General features: G+C 37.8%; 1 protein-coding gene across 1 annotated transcript in view; it reads left to right on the forward strand.

Moving 5' to 3' along the window:
* The window catches only part of LOC132820806 (immunoglobulin-like domain-containing receptor 1), a 46,079-nt gene extending 34,664 nt beyond the window's left edge, over window positions 1–11,415 (forward strand). The window contains exons 4-8 of the mRNA XM_060833120.1: window positions 2,295–2,414; window positions 4,241–4,387; window positions 5,330–5,464; window positions 8,475–9,349; window positions 9,910–11,415. Of these exons, the coding sequence (XP_060689103.1) occupies window positions 2,295–2,414; window positions 4,241–4,387; window positions 5,330–5,464; window positions 8,475–9,349; window positions 9,910–9,951 (1,319 nt within the window). The 3' untranslated portion in view covers window positions 9,952–11,415. The remainder of the gene's footprint in view (window positions 1–2,294; window positions 2,415–4,240; window positions 4,388–5,329; window positions 5,465–8,474; window positions 9,350–9,909) is intronic.
* Window positions 11,416–13,165: the final 1,750 nt, after the last annotated feature.

Raw genomic sequence — 13,165 nt, forward strand, 5'->3', positions numbered from 1 at the left:
GTAACATTTTCATGACTTTCTTAACTGGCTAAAGTTTCACCTATGTTGTACTCTCACGAGAGACTGATTTACTGAGCATAGCTAATACCTTGCCAGTCTGAACAATTGTTAAATTCTTGGCCTCTTTGAGATATTTTGATGCATATTTATATTCATAGCAAACAGGGAGTCCTTATTAAAGAAAAAGTTCCTTGGTATGTGGAAGTGTGTCATCAATTAATAAGAGACAGATATTCAATGTAGTCCCACTTTACTGAAAATTACTGCCTAATTGATGCCATAAGGCGAGACAGTTGATTCTGCATTAACGCGGTAGTTGTGTTCTCGTGCAACCCCGTGTTATAAGAAAATCGTGTAATAGCAGCACCATTTAAACTAATGGGGCCAAATCACATTATAACCAATACACACTTTAAAAATTCACACAGTAGAAACAGTGTCCCCAATTTGTCAATTGTGTTGTAGCGAATTTACATTAATGAAACGCACGTTATAGCAGAATAACCTGTACTAGATTTAAATCTTGGATCTACTGTAATTCAAAACCTCGCACTGTTGCAGGAACCTATAATTCTTTTTAAAAAGAAAATCTGTCATTGCCTGAAGTCTTAAATCTCAGTCGCGAACAATCAACTATAATTCCTTTAAATTTTATTGATAAAAGCACTATCTAAGTGTTAAAAATACATTGTAGGCACAAGACTGTGAGCAATACTAATGGAAGCCCACCAGTTGTTTTAATACAAACTAATAAATGAAAAGTATGGAAAATATTTACATGACAATACTTTCGGAATTTGTTTTGGAAAGTCAGCAGAGGTTTGGGAAAGGGGTTCAAGAATTTTAAATCCTGACTGTCCGAGTCGGGCTGTGAAGGACTCAACCTTTATTAAAAAATACCCATGGAAAGAAACTTAAATATAATCTGATCTCAACATGCCTGATATACCTTTCATGTTTTGTCCCTCCTATTCTATTCTTTGCTGAACTTTATTTTGTTGTCATTTTGCTGTTATTCATTCATAGAAGGTGGGCTTTGCTGTCTGGATCAGCATGGTTGCCCATCCCTAATTTCCCTTGACAAAGTGACGGTGACCTGCCACCTTGAAATGCTGCAGTCCTAGGGTATAGGTACAATTAATGTTGTTAGGAAGATAGTTCTGGAAGTTGATCCTGCAAAAGTGAGGCAGTGGTGATATACATTCAAGTCAGGATGGTAAGTAGCTTGGAGGGAAATTTTGGGAAGTGGTGTTTCCATGTATATGTTACCCTTGGCCTTTGATTATAGAATTGGTGATGGGTTTCGAAGGTGCTGATTAAAGATCTTCGGTGAATTTCTGCAGTGTGTCTTATAGATGGCAAACACTGCTGCTACTGTACATTAGAGACAGAGTGAATGTTTATTCGTGAATGTGGCACTAATTAAGTGGGCTGCTTTGTCCTGGATGGTATCAAGCTTCTTGATAGTTGTTGCAGCAACTGCACCCGTCTAGACAAGTGGGGAATATTCCATCACACTCTTGATTTGTGCCTTGTGGATGATGGACAGGCTTTGGAAAGTCAGGAGGTGAGTTACTCCCTGCAACACTCCTAGCCTTTGACTTGCTCTTGTAACCATTGTATTTGTATGGCCAGCCCAGGTCAGTTGCTGGTCAGTATTAACCCCAGGATGATGTTAATGGGGATTCAGTAATCGTAATGCTACTAAATATCATGGAATTATGGTGAGATTTTCTTTTGTTGAAGATAGTCATTGCCTGACACTTGTAGCATGAATGTTATTGTCAGCCCAAGCCTAGACGTTGTCCAGGTCTTGCTTCATTTTACATGGACTGCTTCCATGTCATCCACCCCTTGGTATTCCCATCAATGTTTGATGCCATTCTGATGTGATGATCATAATAGGCTGCACCAGAAAAGGTTGAGCTCTGGATTTTTTTTTAACCTCCTGTGTTGCCATTGAGAGTTTCATAACAAACTTAGCAGATTTGCTGGTCTGTGATCTGGAGAAAAGTGATAACCATTGTCCATTTTACTCAAATGTGGATGAGACATCAATATCCATCTGCTTTAAGATGCTGAGTGGAACTTTGTGGACAAACCAAGTTCAAGCACTACATTGGCAGCAATGCCAAATTACTGCAGCATCATTACAGGTCCAGAATGAAATTAAGCGCTTTTTTTTTGCATCATTTCATTTCCTGAAAATTGTTTTGAATCAGCCATTAGTTAATACTGATTTGAAAATCTAGATCAATTTTGTGTAATGCACCCGACGTGTATTTATTTTGTAGGGGCTGACCTGTGGATTAGTGAAGTGATGTGGTGGGACCATGGTGTTTACTTCTGTACAGTTGAGGCACCAGGAGATACAACAGGAGATTCAGACAAAGAAGTTCGCCTTATTGTTTTACGTAAGTTTTTTTTGAAAACTTGTTTGCATGTTAAGCTCTTTCTAAATTACCCTTTTCTAGAACTAAATCATTTCACTGAAGTATATCTGTTACATAATGACTTAGTCATTTATAATCACTGATTTGCTCATCTTTTCTTGATAGTTGCAATTATGGGTATGAAATGACCCCATTATTAATCTATAATCAGTAACTTACATCAATGCAGGCAGTCAAATTTCTAATATTTCTCTCAAACTACAACTATCTGCCTTCCTTTCAAAACTAACTCGTCAGCTGATAAAACAATGGACCCTGGTTTACTTTTCTGTAAGAATAATGGTATTGCCTTTTTATTGGTGTAAATGGTATAGTAACCTCAATAAGAGGCCAGTGAAGAAATGTGAATATCCAAATAGTTAATTAAAAGTGATTTTCATAACTTTATTTGCCTCATCTTGAAGTTACTGTTACTGCATTTCTATGGTAGAAATGAACTAAAACTGCAGGAAATATTTAGAACTAACAAGTGTGAGTCCCCTTTTAAGACGATATAATAGCTGTTCACAACTGCCAGTCAAAAACTATGGCATGGAAATTGAAATCTTTTTGTATTGTGAATTGATGTAGGAGATTTTTAAAATGTCAACTTTAAAGAATTTTGCTTTTCCTCTTTTTTATTTCTCTCTAGCCAGTCTTTCTGATGTTTATATAGTTATCTGCAGCTGATTTGACATCAAATTTATCTCTCTCAACTCACACTCCTTCCATCTCCTTATGCTGTTTTTTTTAATTCTTAAATCTTCTTGGTTCAGGAGATGATGTGTTTCTCTGCCTACTTTGTCAACTGTTTGCAACTTGGTGGGAGGAATTAATTAGAGTTGAAAGATGATGGGCAACTTGAAATAACAACCATCCTTCAATTCCATGCAATAGAAAAATCTAGGGCAACATTTTAAATAATATTAATACAGATGAATATCACAATTCTGAGAAACATTACTTTGCGCAGGGTTTTATGTGCACTGCTGGTCAGTTTACAGACAGCTGGTCTGACCTTCAAGGGCTCTTTCCTACTTGACTTCAATTTTTGAGGCTTGCAGAACAAGTTTAGGGTGGAGGAGAAGTCCAGCAGGGCACCCTACTCTCCCCTCAAAGGTAAATACAACATACGCTTCCTTCAAGAATCTCTTCCTAACTGGGTAACCCTAACTTACCCCAAGGTCTGTCTCCCATGAACACACTCTCCCACACCCTGAGTCTCCATCAGGATCCCCACACCACACTCCTTAATTCCCTTGAGTTTCACTTCCCTTCTCTTCTGCCTACCTTGCAGCTGTCAGCAGATCTGAGAGGAATTTTTCTGTTTCTGTAATGAGAACATCTTCAGTCTTTGGAGCATTCTTATAACCATCTGTTAGCCTCCGAAACATGCATATGTTTGAAATGCTGTAATTTGTGAAAATGTCAGTGAAGTATTCAGGCACAGTGACACATTTTATTTATAATATTCTGAATTTCTCTTTAACACAATGCAGCAGTGCAGAGGATATTGATCATACTGACTGTATATCAATATGTAGAAATGAAGGTGATGGAGTGGGTGCCTAAGTTGAGAATCTTCCAAACATGTGCTTGTGAATGTACATGCACTGCATACAAACTCAATAAGAATGTTTTGATAAAGTGCATGTATAAAATGAAGGGATAGCTGTGTGTTGAAAATACAACCCCTCACTTAACGTAACATGAGCACTTGTTAATGCATTAAGCCTAACACTGAGAATCTCCTTTTCAACAGATTCTCTGACAGCTCTATTAATTCCTGTTTTTCCTTTTTGTTGCAGATTGGCTCACAGTGATATTGATTATCATGGGCATTTTGCTGTTGTTCATACTGATTAGTATCTGTTGGTGCCAGTGTTGCCCACAAAGGTGCTGCTGTTATCTCCGATGTGTCTGCTGCCCAAAACGTTGTTGTTGCCCAGAGGAAGGTAAAGCCTTTTTTAAAAAATTTAATTACCTCTCTTTCCAGGCCTTCCCTAAATAAGTAGCTAACTATGTCGGAGAATTTGCAACATCAATCCATAGAAACAATGCTAGTACCAAACTCAAGTATTGCTGAAGAAAATACACAGGGCACTGTTCTTTGCAGGTAAAAAGAACATGCACATGCACTGCACCTGTTTTAACTCAGCCAAACACATGAATGCCATTCACTGGTTCAGTCAGTCAACCTGCTTACAAGGCCAGACAGTTCACTGTCAATTATCATTAACTTAAGCATTTTCCATGGCAACACCTTTGCCAATCAGAGTGACTTGCTACCCAATAAGGATTCTCCTCTCTCTGTATAACTGTTGGTTTTGCCCTTGAGCTGGTGTTCATCTTGAATTGGTTTCCTTGTGAATTTTACTGCTGAATATAAGATGGAAAGCTTTGCCAAGGTGCTTCTTTTTACCCAACAAAGCTGTGATCAATCCAATAAATAATTGGCTCATGTCATGCAATAGCCAGTAGTGGTACATTTCTAAAAATGGAGAGTTCGAGTTGAGTTTCTTTGTCCATTAGACATCATCATTGTCATCATTGAGATGGCTGGTAGTTATTTCCCATTTCTCCATGCTTTTACACAACTCTGTGGCTTGCAATTGACTATGATAGCTACTCCTTGAAAGTCTCAGCTGATTAACTCAGCTTCTCCCCACACAGATGCTACCTGATTTGCTGAATGCTGCAGCGTTTTCTGTTTTCCAAATATCCAGCATCTTCATGCTTTGCTTTGACAGTTTAACATAATCTTTCGCTTCTAAATAAAATACTAGCAACTGTTTAATATTAATATACTTGTTAGTGGGTTTATATTTCCGAAATTTTCGGCAATGAATGTTTTTGCATAAAATACTTACCAGGACACATTTTTATTTCAAATTTAGCTCTTCTAAGACATGAATTTGTTAAACAGGCAAAGCAGGGTATGTTACCATGGATGTTTAACAGGCCCATGTATGGAGAGGATGGAAGGAATTCTCAGCTAAACTCAATCTACATGAATGGACTGACACAAAGAGGTATGTAGTCTCTAGTATTCATGTGCTCATGTATACTTGAACTGAAAATCCACGATAACTGAGAAGGCAACAAAAATGAGTTGGGATTCTATGCTAGTATTTTCTTTTCACCACTATGCATCAGTAATCTCAAGCTGATAAAGCACAGAAGAAAACTTTATGATGATATTACTTTTTGATTGTGTTTTGTTGTCCTACACCAAGTACTAATCATGTAGAATCTTCAAGTTCATTTCAATTTTACAAGAACTAGACGCAGCTTTATGGAAAAGCTGTACTTAAAGAAAAACAAAGCTGTATTCATGTTTACTTACTCACATATGGGCTCCATTTCTACTTCTAACCATCGGTTTTTACAATAAAACATAATTGCTATTTCTAAGACTTGCCTGTTCATGCAGCCAACTGGATAATTGAACATTGTTAACCATCCCATTGTAAAACTTCATCCAAAAATTCAACGTCTCTGAACAAATTCAAACTCTCTCTAACTGGGACAATTAGAGGTCTATTTAACAGATGTACATAGGACTATATAGCACAGAAACAGGCTATTTAGTCCAATCAGACCAAACCTGTATTTATGCTCCACTTGAACCTCTTCCCATTTTTTTTTCTCATTTAAATATGTCATTGGAATTACCTATTCCCTTCACCATATTTTTGCCTGGTTTCCCTTTAAGTGCATATAAACTACTCAATTCAGATCATAGAAGTAGGAGCAGGACTAGGCCACTTGGTCCATCAGGTCTGATCTTCCATTCAATACAATCATGACTGACCTGATTGTGGAATAACTTCACTTTACTGCCTCCACCACCCTGAATCCTTGACCCCTCTGTCAATCAAAATTTTGTTCTAACTCTGCCTCAAATATATTCAGTATCCAGCATCCATTGTTATCTGTGGAAAAGAATTTCAAAGGCCAGTAAACCATCTAGAGAAGAAATTCCTCATCACCTTAAGTGGGAAATCTCTTGTCTTAATATAGTCCTGAGTACTCTGTTAACAGGGTAGATGCAGAGAGGATGTTAAATCCATCCATAATATAAACTTCTCCCGAGTGACATACACTCTGGGGCCTGCCTGCTTCCTTCCTTACAGATGGTCATCCATTCCTTCCCTGATCCCTTTTGCTTTCAGCTGCAGCAGGATGACATCTGAAAAACATCCTATCCTTATAATTTTCAGCCTAATGAATTCATTGCAGTGCCTCCATCTGATGCTCATCTCCAAAGCCGGACAGTCAGGCTGATCAAACAGGCTGCACTTCCTGTAGAATTGGTCCAGGCTACTGGAGCCTCTCGTATTTCTCATGTACTCCAGGCTGTGCATCACGTGGGTCTGAGCTTTGCTGCTGTATCCTTTAGGGCAAGTTTTAAAAAAAAGACATTTGAGCCAAGTAGAAAATGTATTAAGTTTCTTAAAAGAAATGAGAATTCTTGCCTTTCCTCATGTAACTTTAAAGTAAACACATACAACTTAACCATTACTTATTAAGCAGCTCAATGCTTTGAACTGATGTCACTTTTGCCAGCCTTTTCGAATTCCAACAGGGTTCCAATTGAGGTTTAGTTGCTGTTCTCATTGAGCTCGCTATAGGTCTACTGCCCTTCCCATTCCTTATGCTATCACCAGTTTGGAAGATGCTATTGAAGGAATCTTGGTGCATTGTTAAAATGCATCTTGTGGATGGTCCATACTGTTCCAACTGTGCACCTGTGGTAGAAAGAAAGAATTTTTGTGGATGAGGTGCCAAACAAGGAGACTATTTTGTTCGGGATGGAGTCAAGCTTCTTGAATATTGTTGCAGCTCTGCTCATTCAAGAAAGTGAAGTGTATTCTTTCACACCACTGACTATGTATTGTAGATAGTGGAAAGGCTTTGGAATGTCAGAAGGTGAGTTATAGTTGACAAAGGGGGGCAATGGCCTTGTGGTATTGCTGCTAGACTGTTAATCCAGAGATCCAGGTAATATTCTGGGGACTTGAGAGGAATCAATTTATGTGGAATCAAGAGTCTAATGGTGACCGTGAATCCATTGTCAGAAAAACCCATCTGGTTCAGTAATGCCCTTTAAGGAAGGAAACTAGCATTTTTGCCTGGTCTGACATACATGTGACTCCAGACCACTGCAATGTGGTTGACTCTTACTTGTCCTCTGCGCAGTTAGGGATGGGCAATAAATGCTGGCCCAGCCAGTGATGCTGTCTTCCAGTAAATGAACTTTAAAAAAAAATCCAAACCCCCGATCTGTTCCTATAGCCACCGTATTTATTTGGCTGGTCCAGTTCAGTTTCTGATCAATGGTAACTTGCTGGACATTGACAGTGGGAGTTCCAATTCTAGATCCAACAGTAAAATATCCTTCTTGGGCTTTTTACATATTGGATTAGAAAGGAATCTGTGTAGATTGTAGGAACTCTGTTTCCTTATCCCCTGCACCTAGCTCTTCAATCCAAATAATTTCAGGGTTGTCAAAATCTTCATAATATTATTTTAATTTTCTCAATTCCCAAATTTATTTGCATATTTCTTACCCCACCTCTTTTCAACTATTACATGGTCACTTAGTATACTAAGTACTTTCTTAAAAAATGATCTCTATTTACACATGATTCTAGTTTTCACATTGATAACTGTAACCCTTTATCTACAACAATTCTGTTACAGTGAAGGTTTCTCCACCACCCTTTCTTCTCTTCCTCTGTTTGCTAAACATGTTGCATTCTACAGTGTTTAATTTCCAGTTTTCTTGGTATCATATCTCAATACTCTAAAAGCATGACTAGCCCCTAGCTCCCCTGGATTCTTTGTATGTTGCTACACTGCATTTTGTTATTTTTAATGGGTTTTTTTCTCACATTATGTTCAGCCACCTTTTTAGATTTACATTCATTTTGTAATTCTACTAAGTACACTTCTGTCAATATCTTCCTTTACTTTATTCTCACACATTGAAGGTAGTTCAGAAACTTGTATATGAAGTTTAATCTTTCTCTTTTGTAGATTTTTCCACGAAGAACAGTATACCATTGTCTGTGGTCCCTTACAGTGGTCACCCAAATTCTTCTGTTAAGATGCTGGACTATATAGAGAATGAGGTGAAAAACTTGAACACTGTCCAGCCTCTCCAAAATGGAATCCGTACAAGTGGTAGTGCACCTCCCAGTGTGCTTTCATCACTAAATGAAATTGGAGTTCGAGAAATAGATCGTCGTGTCATCCACCTACCTCCAATAATGGAGGCAATCCATGACTCGAGTTTTCCATCATCACAACGAACTAGCAACTCATCGCAGAGGAATAATCAACGAAGGGCTAGAAGTCATGAGGATATTTTGGATATGGGGCTTCCCAGAAGTCAAAGGTCTCAGGAAGGATCGAGGTCCAGTAGGAGCTCTCAAGACCGAAGAACTAATCGATCTCGAGGGAATGGCAGAGATGACTTTGAAGATGGCTGGCAGAGAGGTCAGTTGCTCCCAAGAAGACAGAATTTTGAAGATTATAATGATAATTCTGATTATGAGGACAGGTCAAGACACAGCAGCTCAAACCAGAGGCATGGCAGAAGAGGTTACGAGGAGAACAGACGACCACATCACCGAAGCAATCAAGATTATTCACCTGAAAGAAGAAATAGGCGCAGAGACCGAAGCTATTCTCCTCCATCTCGTGGAAGACGACAAGGATCATGGAGTTCCCTGGATGATTATGATAATCGCTCTCGATATAACAGGGTGCGATCGGATGATCGAATGGCAGACTGGTTGGATACCTTGAAGAAGCCATTTAAGTATCATGAGAAGCCCCCAAGCTACCATTCTGTAGATGGTGGTTCAGAGGAAAGCAGTGCAAGAAGATCCAATCATGGACGACAATCGGTAAGTTTTTTTTATTGTTATAATATATTTGTTTGCAATATTGTAATTTCTATTTCGTTGCTTTTTCTTAAAATGAAAACCAGATTCATGTTCTAGTGTATTGTACATTTTGAAAGTGATATTATGTTTCTTGGGTACAGTCTGGAGAACAGAAGTTAACACTTCTGAATCTTACCTAAAATGTTCTTGATCTTGACTGGGCTATGTATAGAATCACCCCCTACAGTAAAATTATTTTGCACTTGTGTTGAGGTTCTTTTTAATATGTCATTTAATTAATGAAATCAGTTAAACAAAAATATCAGCAACATCAAATTCCAGCCAGGCAGTAGTAGAAATCTTGCTACACAAAACAATAACAAATATACACCTGAGAGTTGTTATATTATTGTTTGGAGATGTAAGAAGATTTCTTTATTGTCAGTATTGCAATTTGAAGTTCTGTTCTACACTATGACTATTAATTTTGTGAGAATGAGGCTGCATGTAATGGTAGCTATAAGCATTAGTATTGCTCACAAAAAAGATGAAATTGAAGTCTAATGTTCTTTTATTGACAGGATCGGGGCAGTTCTCGTAGCGGCAGAAGTGTAGTGATCTGAAGAAATCTCCAGTCATTGTATTCCATATCTGCAGGGTGGGTTGTAACATAGATGGCGACATTCTTTTTTAAGCAGAACTTTTCATCATGTACATTTGAGGATGGAACCGAAGGCCAATTTATATATGGTTTTAAGACATGTTTGTGTGATTTTGCAACAGAAGCTAATTACATGGGACGAACAAAACTTGTCATCTGTGCTGATTTTTAGAATGGGCAAATTATGGTGATAAAATTTCATGGTCAAGTGCTAGTTTAAAATTGTCTCAATGTTTTTAAAAACAAAGCACTTCATGTGAAATTCCTGCTTACCTCCAACTATATCTTTAGATGTTTGTAAACGTGAAGAATAAATGTTCTCTATTTTTGAGGAAATATACTGGCACACCACTACGTTGTGATCCATGGACACCTATCATGAGACCAGGTAATGCCATTAAAAGCACAAAAGTGGTAGAAAGAATTATGAAGATTTGCAGATAAGTTGAACAAAATAGCTCCTTAAACCAATTGGATCTGATTGTCAATGAAATCCTATTCAATTACCAATATTTTCTCTGGTGTCAAAATGTGAATATACATGTATGATCAGGCAATTCAAATTCACAGATGGTGAGTTCTAACTTTTACAGCTAACACAAAATTGTTTAGAGTGTACAGTCAACAAAATCAATACATTTTTACACTATATGGCCATTTATTGAAAAGATCCATCATTTCAACTGTGTACATTTACTCCTTGCCTCTTCCTTTGCTGATGTAGGATATTTTGAAGTTGCAGCAATTGATTTCTGGTTTGTTTCCAACCAGCTCTGTGATTCCTCAATGTCATGGATTTCTGTATGTGATGGGGCCAGAGGTTTGGTCTTGGTATCATCACAATCAGCTTCAGCTTACTCAATGTCTTGAACATTTGGATCTGTTATACTGGCCAATCGTCTGAGTGACAGTACAAGTACACATGGCTGTATCCTAAATATGACTAATACTTATTCATATAGAGGAAAACCTGAGTTCAATTACAATGGTAACACTTCCCTGGCTGAACTATTAAATTTGTCACTGGGCTGTCATTGTACTGGTTGATTCTCAATGTGACTGGAAATGAAAAAGTTTGGCACCGTTTTATTCTATTCAATTGCTTGTTGGTAGAGATAAATTTACATGAAAACTTTGGGATACAAGAAGCCACTGTAATAATATTCTGCCTAAAACAGACTGTTGTAAAAGACCCCCAGTGTATTATACTAACTGAGGCTATCTGTGGACATTTCAGTAACCCTGTATTTTAGAATGTAAATCTAACAAAAAAAAACTTGTCTATTTTACAAAGATGTGTTATTTTAGAAAGCAGCAAAAAGAAAACTTGTCAAAAGAATTACAAGTGTTTTTGCTCCTAGAAAATTTTGAAGTTTGAGATTTGGAGAGCTAATAAGTTGGAATTGTTTCCTAATTTTGAGTATATATGGAAGAGTTTTTTAAAAGTCTCACCTTCTGTATATTATTTTGTTTTATTTTAATACAATTGAATTGTATATTGAAATAAACACTTCTTTTTGTTGCAATCTTTTTACATGCTAAAAAAAAGTTGGTTGTAAACAAGGTATAGTAAAGTGAATGAAAAATTCCAAAATTTGTGTTAATGGGGGACCTGACTATCACTTAACAGCCCAGATATTCTGGGCTTTGCATCGTCAGAGATTGGGTGAATCCTGGAAGATATGCCAAGGAAAACCTCTGAATTCTATGTACATTGACTTAACATAGAAAAATGTGTCCCACCTCACTGGAATTATGTGCTGGAAATCAAATTATTTCTCAAGTCCTCACAAAAGTTACTGTTATCCAAGCATGCAGAATCCCCAATTTAGCTGTCTCTTATGACCCCGGTTAATAGATCATGGTTTCTGTACTTAACAAAATTTGTTATTTATTACAAATAAATAGATTCTAGCTACATAAGTAATGATGAACTGCTGCTACATAACTATACTAGTAAAACCTCTACATATAGAGGTGAGGAGCTGAATGCCAGCTGAAGTCCTTCTGCCCTACTATGGGCTGTTTTCTTCTTGGAATGGAAGAGGCAGGTATTACATGAGTGGCACAGATATTACACAGAGTTTGGTGCTGTAGGGGAGGCGAGTATGCAGCACAGACAGCATGCAGGGAAACACTACACAGGCATTGTACTCAGAAGCATCTACTACCTCTACCATCAACGCTCAATAGTGGCAGCATGTACTATCGAAGGCTGAGGGGCTCTGTAACTGAATGGCAAGTTTCTCCACAATACACTGAGGAGCAAGAGCGTCTATACTGCACTTTGTGGTCACAGAGTTCACCCTAGACACGGCTACTGAAATAGTTAAATATACCACCCAGGTCAAAAAGAAAGCAAAGCCAAAGACAGATCTTTGCAAATAAATCAGTCTGAGGATGAGAAATTGATACTGCAAATTTGCATCACTGGCCTTAAATTGGCCCCAGTTTACATAGAAGTCTAGCTGGATGACCTAGACTTGGAATAGACAGAGTATCACTGTATCTTGATGAATTGTTTCCTAATTTTGAGTATATATGGAAGAGTTTTTTAATAGTCTCACCTTCTGTATATTATTTTGTTTTATTTTAATATAATTGAATTATATATATTGGAATAAATAAATGTTGCAATCTTTTTACATGCTAAAAAACAGTTGGTTGTAGTTAAGGTATAGTAAAGTGAATGAAACATTCCAAAATTTGTGTTAATGGGGGAACCTGACTATCACTTAACAGCCTTTAAGTTTGCAAGACACCATGGCAACATAGTCTGACTCTACAAACCTACAGACTCCCACAACTACTTGGACTATACCTGCTCTCACCCACTATCCTAAGAACTCCCTCCCGTTTTGCTAATTCCTCCATCTCTGTCGCATCTGCTTGAATGAGGAGATATGTGACTCACAAGCATCCCAGATGTCCATCTATTTTGAACAACGTGCTTTCCCCTCTTTCATCCAGACAGCCCTCTAATGCACCTCCTCCATTCCCTGCTCCAAAATCCCTCTCCCAAAATGTTATAAAGACAGGGCTCCCCCTTGTCTTCACTTTCCACCCCACCAGTCTCCATATCCAATGTATCATCCTTAAACATTTCTGCCAACTCCAACAGTTCTTCCAGGTGAGACCAAGGTTCACCTCCCTCTCTTTCAACCTAGATTACTAGA

Source organism: Hemiscyllium ocellatum, chromosome 12 (genome assembly GCF_020745735.1).
Source record: "Hemiscyllium ocellatum isolate sHemOce1 chromosome 12, sHemOce1.pat.X.cur, whole genome shotgun sequence".
In the NCBI taxonomy this organism is placed as follows: Eukaryota; Metazoa; Chordata; class Chondrichthyes; order Orectolobiformes; family Hemiscylliidae; genus Hemiscyllium; species Hemiscyllium ocellatum.